Source organism: Bos javanicus, chromosome 29 (assembly GCF_032452875.1).
Source record: "Bos javanicus breed banteng chromosome 29, ARS-OSU_banteng_1.0, whole genome shotgun sequence".
Lineage (NCBI taxonomy): Eukaryota > Metazoa > Chordata > Mammalia > Artiodactyla > Bovidae > Bos > Bos javanicus.
Window position 1 is genome coordinate 41,269,233 of NC_083896.1, and position 7,963 is coordinate 41,277,195.

The 7,963-nt window shown below is 51.2% G+C and overlaps 1 protein-coding gene across 1 annotated transcript; it reads left to right on the forward strand.

Annotated features, from left to right (window-relative positions):
• The first annotated feature begins 506 nt into the window (after positions 1-506).
• On the forward strand, positions 507-4,091 carry SCGB1A1 (secretoglobin family 1A member 1). Its single transcript, XM_061406642.1, has 3 exons — positions 507-675; positions 2,891-3,078; positions 3,941-4,091. Exons 1-3 carry the CDS (start codon positions 621-623, stop codon positions 3,971-3,973), a joined length of 276 nt encoding a protein of 91 aa, XP_061262626.1. The 5' UTR covers positions 507-620; the 3' UTR covers positions 3,974-4,091.
• Positions 4,092-7,963: the final 3,872 nt, after the last annotated feature.

Below are 7,963 nucleotides of genomic sequence, written 5' to 3' on the forward strand. Positions count from 1 at the left end.
GTGCGTCCTCCAACCCGACCTGGGCATTAGGTTTCTGGAGAACTTAATCTGTCAACATGCTTCAGTCCAGGGTCTCGCCCAAGTCTGACCACAAGACACTCTGGACCGCATGACTCCAGAGGCTTGAAGTCCAGCCACTTCCTTGGAGCAGAGCCCGTTGGAGTATCAGGAAACCCCAGTCTTAGTCCTGTCACCGCCACTGGTACGGGGCCTTGGGCCTCAGTTTCTCCTGGGACGATAGGATCAGGCGGGCTCTGCTGTCTGTCCATCTGCACTGCCCAGCACTCAGGTCCGAAGGGAGAAGCAAAGGCGGCCAGCTGTCCAAAACCTATGACTCAGGCACTCTCACTGCCTCCACGTTAGACTCTGGTTCCCCTCGCCCAGGTGGCCCATTGTGTGAGCTCTGTTTCACTGGGGACAGAAACTGGGTTGAGAAACGAGAATATTTACTTTTTCCACCGAGCTGATGCCCAAGTAAACAATGTGATCCCGTAAGTGGATCCCATGCCCTGCCCTCCCCACTGCAAGAGAGTATAAGAAGGTATCCCAGTGGGCACATCACCCATGAGACCAGATCCAGAGACAGGGCCAGAGCCTCCCCCACCAGCCTCCTGCCCACCATGAAGCTCACCATCGCCATCGTCCTGGTCACCCTGACTCTCTTCTGCAGACCTGGTAAGTATCCAGAGTCCTCCACCCCAAGCCAGCCTCAGCAACTCTCCCAGCACTGCCCAGGAGAGGGGGCAGCTGTCCATGTTCTCTGTGTGGCTGCTGGGAGAGCCTGGGAATACTGACTTCCAGCCAGGAAGCTGGGTCTGGCAAACAAGCCCATCTTAGGAATTTAGGCAGAGCCCTGAGGCTGTGATGAAACATGTAAAAGACCCCATCTTCCATATCCAACAACCTCAGAAGTGCAGAGATGGAGAAGATCCCACCTAGACGCAGTGACCAGCAGAACAGGAGTAACTAACAAGCTCCCCAAAGCCCAGGACTGGACAGACCCCGAGATGCCAAGAGACCTCCAGGTTTGAGGTCAACACATCACCCTGGTAGCCAAAGGGGCTGGAAGGAGCCTCATGGCTTCCAAAGAAACCCAACCCCAGGCAAGGTCTCCCATTCTGGGCAGAGAAGAATATTCTAGATAGGGTTCTTCCCTTTGGAAACTGCCAACTCAGAATGGAGATTTCTAAACATTTTTTTGTCCTCTGCAAAAAGGATTAGGAGTCTCTGAAGAGTTGCAGCTGTCATGAAGAGGAGAGTGATGGGGCAGGGGATGTGGATCCCATCTTCCTCGAAGCCCCTGATCTTTTGGGAACTGGGTTACTTGGCTGCTTTTTACTCCCTATCTGTCTCTTCTACTCCTACAACAACAACAAAAAAATGTAAACACATTCCAACTCCTTCACTTTCAAAGTTCCCTAAGAAAAATAGAGAGAAGTTTTATGACCTTGGGGAGTGGCAGGGGAGTTGGCAAACAGAGACCAAGAGGCAGCAGGAACAAGTACGGTGCAGAGATGCCTGTTTTAAAGGGGAAGTAACATCATTTGGACTGAAATGTATGTTAATTAGAAGATCTTAGCGCCAGGTGCAGCCCACCAAGACAGGGTGAAATACGTAGGTGGTGGGTCTGGGATGTGTTTGTATGTCCGTGTGTGTGCACATATAATACCGGTAATAAGCTCTAAGGTTTATCTGTGCCCATCCCTGTGCTGAATCTCGTTCACATATTATCTCTTTCATTCTTACAACAACTCTATGAAGTGGGGACATTATCCCCCATTTTTCAGATGAGAAAACTGAGCTACAGAAAGATAAAGTAACTTGCCTGATGACACAGTAAGTTGCAAAACAGGGATCTAAATTCTGGAGAGGGTCTGACTTGGAGTGCCCACTTTGGGTGGAACCTCGGAGTTCAGGAAAGGGAGTTTGCACACAAGGTGACGAAGTCAAGGACAGGGATTTAAGACTCAATGGGAAGACAGGGCAAACAGAGAGCTGGGCATGGTGATTCTCCCCATGATCCCGGGATTGTTGTTGTTTAGTTGCTAAGTCGTATCTGACTCTTTGCAATCCTATAGACTGTAGCCCTCAGGCTCCTCTGTCCAGGGGATTTCCCAAGCAAGAATACTAGAGTGGGTTGCCATTTCCTTCTCCAGGGGATCTTCCAGACCCAAGGATCGAACCTGCAATCTCCTGCATTGCAGGCAGATTCTTTACCACTAAGCTACCTGGGAAGCCCCATGATCCTGGGGGCAGGGACCTAAAAAGAGAGCATGAAAGGGGGCGCCCTCAGATGAAAGGAACATGGGGGTGGGACTAGGAATAGGGGCAGAGGTGTGTCTGCGGGTGGATGAGCCTACAGGCCCAGCACCCACAGCGGATGTCCCTTCCGGGCCAGGCTCGGGGGCTCACGCTTCGCGGGTACAAGTGCCTCTTCCTGCCAGAGCCTGACTTTGTCACGTGGGCTCAGACCATCACTAACCATCAGTAAGAGGCATGTTTCCGGTGGGAGCCAAAATCCTTTGTGGCTTCTCCCCAGCCCCCACACACCACACCAAAAAAAAAAAAAAAACCTCAGATCAGCAGCTTCTATTCTCAGAGCTCCGCCTGGAACTCTAAGATTAAGAGCTGGTAGCACCTTGCCCGTTGCAACCCAGGACGCGCAAGGAAGGCTCAGGCAAGCCACAAAAAGCTGGCCACAACCCAGAAGGCATCCACTTGGCGCCAAAGAGCCAATTGCTTGGAGCGTCACCCTCCAGGCTGGGGGTAAGAGGGCCACTAGCTCTTGTGGACAGGCCCAGCTGTGTGCATCTGGGTCAGGCCCCGGCAGGGAGCTGGCCAGTCTAGACACGGGCATGGATACAGGGGCTCTCTCCTCTCTGTTCTCCAGCATCCACAGAGGTCTGCCCCAGCCTTCTGTATGTCTTGGGAAACCTCATCGCCGGAACACCTTCCAGCTATGAGGCTACCCTGGAACCTTTCAGCCCTGACGAAGACATGAAAGAGGCAACAAGTCAGCTGAAGACGCTGATAGACACCCTCTCCCCGAAGGCCAAGGACAGCATGTTAGAGCTCATGGTACACGGCTCCCTCCACAACTGCTGCCCGCATCCCTGGGCTGCAGTGTCATCCACTTCGGGGCATGCGTGCATGCTCAGTTGATCAGTCATGTCCAACTCTGCAACTCCATGGACTGTAGCCTGCCAGGCTCCTCTGCCCATGCAATTTTCCAAGCAAGAATACTGGTGCTCTGCTGTGCTTAGTCACTCAGTCATGTCCAACTCTTTGTGACCCCATGGGCTGTAGCCCACTAGCCTCCTCTGTCCATGGGGATTGTCCAGGCAAGAATACTAGAATGGGTTGCCATGCCCTTCTCCAGGGGATCTTCCCAACCCAGGGATCGAACCCAGGTCTCCCGCATTGAAGGCAGATTCTTTACCATCCGAACCACCAGGGAAGCCCCAAGAATACTGGAGTGGGTAGCCTATCCCTTCTCCAGGGGATCTTCCAAACCCACAGATCAAACCCACATCTTTTTGTCTCCTGCATTGGCAGGCAGATTCTTTACCACTATGTCACCTGAGAAGTCCCTACTTTGGGGACACTTTTCTAATCCAGAAAGGAGAATCACAGTGCAAATGTCCCTGGGGAAGCAGACACAGCCATCTTATCTTTTTTAAAGAAGCTCCTGAGGGACCCTCCTGGCAGCCCAGTGTTAAGACTCCAAGCTTCCACTGCAAGGGGCATGGGTTCAATCCCTAGTCAGGGTGGCCAAAAAAAAATGTAATTAAAAAATTAAAACTAGAGAAGCTTCTGAGAAATAATCCAAGCTTAGCTCCTCCCACAAATACTGAAGCTCTTAGATGATATTAAAGTTTCTGGGTCTGGCTTTGACATTTTCATTCACTATTGTATTGGGGATTTTGTTTGTTTGTTTTAGATGAAAATAATACAAAGCCCAGAGTGTGCTTAGGATTCAGAAGCTGAAGATCTCCACCTGCCGAGGCCCCTGCCACTCCCCGGATGCTCCTTTCACTCCATCCCCACCAGCCCTGCCTGACTCCTGCAATAAAGTACAAGCAAGCATCTCATCTGTGTCCCCGCCTTTTTTATTCACCTGCTAGAATGAAAGGTGTGCCGCTTCTGGGGTAAGATTAGAGCCAAAAGAAAGGCAGTGGCCGTGGAAACGCATCCCCAAGAGTCCAGGCCTTGTCTCACTTCCAGTCCACAGATGGCCAGACCAGCTTCTAGCACATACTCCTTTCCCCGGGCAGAGAGCCAGCCTGGAACCATTCCCAGGGCCTTGCTCAAACCTGACCTACAGGGAACGGTGGGGGTGGTGGGGGTGTCGGCGGGGGGAACGTTAGACATGGTGGCAGCTGACCTCAGGCTGACCTTCCAACCCCCATCCATTTAGTAATGAAATTCAGCGTTCTGTTTCTTCCAAGCCCTTTGGGATCCCGCTCTTGGGTTGAAAAAGAAATATTTAAAGTGATTATGCTACCCAGACATAACCGCAAACAGAGATGGAGTTTTCCAGAGAGTTCCATCTCCCAAAGATAAATGGTGGATCTTTGAAGCATTTTGACAGAGCAGTACGGTGCTCTGAGGGGCTGGCTGGCCCTGTGACAGTCTGCAAATCACAGCCAGCGCAGATGGTCTCTTCCCACCTATAGAAGGATCCGATTCCTGTAAGAAACTTCGAAAACAAAGGCTGGAGGGAGGAGCAGGTTCAATCCCTTGATTAGGGATCCAGGGTCCTTGGGGGGGACTTTGAGGACAGACAGAGTCTGGGGGGCGTCCCCAGAGAGGGTAGGTTAAGTGTTTCGCTTACTTCACATTTGCTGCATGAAATAATTCTCAAACTATTTTTTCAAGCAGAACCCCTCCTCTCGTGCATTTTCTACATCCTTTATCAGCCAGCCTGATGAGGACATCCTATTTCCAGACTGAAACTGCAGAGGCTTATGGGTCAAGCCGTCCATTCACGTCACTCTCTGTCCCCAAAAGGCTAGTGGAGAGTGGGTGGGAGGGGGTCAGGCTGGTCAGCACCTAGTGACTGCTGCCCACTGGCAATGGTGCTCTTATTTGACCCCAAAGCCCTTCTCTGACTTGCCCTTGCCCCGACCTCCCGCCATCCCTTGAGTCCGCATCCAGCCAACTTTCACTCAAAAAGCAAATCGGCCACCCCCTTCCTTCTTGCATGAAATCAATCCTCAGGTATTTACTGGCACTTGCCATGTATTCATGGTGGCGCTCGGGGCTCTGAGGAAGCCGGGAGCAGATTTCATAACCCAGCAAATATGCATGAAGCGGTTGCTCAGTGCACAACCACACTGAGACCCAAGTAGAGCAGAGTGGAGACAATGGCGGCCTCTGGTCTCAGGGAGCCGGTGACCTGATGGGGAAGATCGCCAGCCTCCCGAAAATCAACAAAGAAGCAGACAGACAGATAGGTAAACCTGTGCTAAAAGCATAAAAGAAATAAAGGGAGGGGGCTCCCCTGGTGGCTCAGTGGTAAAGAATCTGCCCGTCAATGCAGGAGACACGGGTTCAACCCCTGATCCAGAAAGATCCCACATACTGCAAGGTAACTAAGCCCACGCACCCCAACTATTGAATGCGTGCTCTGGAGCCCGGGAGCGTGCCCTGGAGCCTGCACTCTGTAACAAGAGGAGCCACCACAGTGAGAAATCCAAGAACCACAGCTAGAGGCAAACCCTCGCATCAACGAAGATCCAGCACAGACAAAAATAAATACATAGGTAAAATTTGTTTGGAAAAAAGAAAAAAAAGGGAGTGACGTAAGCAAGAGTAGCGGGGACACAGGATTTCCTGGTGGTCCAGTGGTTAAGAATCTACCTTGCAAAGCAGGGGATGCAGGGTCCATCCCTGGTCAGGGAACTAAGACCTCGAAAGCTGTGGAGCAACGAAGACCTGATGCAGCCAAATAAATCAAAAAAAAAAAAAAAAAAGAGTAGCGTGGACAGGCCAGCCCAGGAATCCCCTGGCTCAAGGTCTGAGCAGAGACAGGTGGGACTGGAGGAGATGGGGGAGGCAGCCAGAGGCAGAAGCGGAACGGGAGGACGATCAGGCAGGGGCATGGAGGGGACCAGTGTGAAAAGCCCCTTCCACAGCCTCTCCCCCACTCCAATCAAGTCAAGCTCTTCAAAGCTTCCCCACACTCTTCCCATCAACTGCAAATGCAAAATGCACCCATCACTGGTTCTCATCTCCCATCCTCCCCACTGCTCACTCCCTTTCTGCAGTCTACCCCGCTGGCCTGCAGTTCTTTTTGTTTTTTAAAAACCAAGCTGCCAAGCCTCTTCCTACCTCAGGGCCTTTGCACAGGCCACACAGCATTAACTGCTGGAAACTGTTGACAGTCGCTGTAAAAATTCACCCTAGGAACTTCCCTGGTGGTTCAGTGGCTAAAACTCTGAGTTCCCAATGCAAGTGGCCTGGGTTCCATCCTTGGTTAGGGAACTAGATAGACCCCCACATGCCACAGCTAAAAGTTTACATGCCACAGATAAAAGATTCCACATGCCATAGTAAAGACCAAGATCCCACATGCCACCACTAAGACCTGGCACAGCCAAATAAATATATTTATTAAAATAAATAAATATTTATTTATTAAAAAAAAAAAATGTAGTGCCTCCAATGCAGGGGACACCAGTTCCATCCCTGGTCGGGAAACGAAGATCCCACATGCCCTCTGGTGCACCCCCTCAAAAGAAGAAAAAAAAATCGCCCTACACCAAAATAGGCAAGACTAGAACTCATCCTAAACGTGAGTCCCATGTGGATATAAACACCCTCCCAACACCCCCTGTCCCGGGGCAATCGGTCCCTGACCCGGCCACACGATCCCCAGATATTGAATGAAAGTGGAGGACGCGCACAGGGAAAGCGGGAATAGAGAGGGCATCCGCAGAGGGCACGGAACGAGAGGGTTGCAGAGAGAAATCTGTTCGGATTTTTCCAAGAAGCTAAGTGGTCCCGCGGGGACGCGCCTTCCGCGCCCTCAGCAGCTGGCGCTATCATGGCCACTAGGGGGCAGTGTCTACCAAGGTGTCCAGGTCGGGGCTTCTGAGCGCTGCAGCTCCACGCAGCCTGGCTCAATCCGCGGGACACGTGATGAAACGCAGTTCCTTTCTAGGTTTAGTGTTTTGGGGTTTTTTGTTTTTTGTTTTTTGTTTTTTTGTATCAACTGTGATTGCTTTAACTTGATTTTTCAGGATTTTGTTGTTTTTTTTTTTAATAAGAATTCTGAGGAAAAATGGGCATACAAAGTTGCTGCCCGCTGAACCCTGCCAGGCATGTGTCAGCTCTTCTGGAATTAGTAATAATTCCCTTCCCGAACAATTGCGAGGGCGAGTCCAGCTGAATCTAGAACGTGAGATGGTCCGGAGGGTACAGAGGAGCCCCGGGCGCTAGTGGAGCAGGTCCTCTGACCTCCGTCCACCTTTTTTAACATCTCAAGCAACCTAATAATTACTTTTATTGATTGCTTACTCCCTGGCAAGCATTTCTGCAATTTCTCATTTCTTCCTCACACAATCCAGATTCAAGGCCAGACCCCCAACCCCTGCCCTACAGTAGAGAGAAGGATCCCAAAGGCAGGAATTTCCTGAGCTATTAACTGAAATGACGCTGATGAAAAATATCCACCTACCCCCCCAAAATATGCACCTACGTGCCTGCTTATGCAGACACACACACACACACACTCAGACTATAGCCACCCCACCCCTCCCTCACTATCTGCCACAGAGGACGGCCTGTGATTGTAAAAATTCCAGAGCAGGTCAGGGGGACTGGCAATTCCAGAAGAGATTCTTGGTAGAGGGTGGGTGGGGCCTCCTTGGGGGTGGTGAGCCTCCTGCCTCCCCTCTCCCCCACTGCTGAGTCCCTCCAGTTCCTTTGCATCCAGGTCATCTTTAACTCACATACCTTG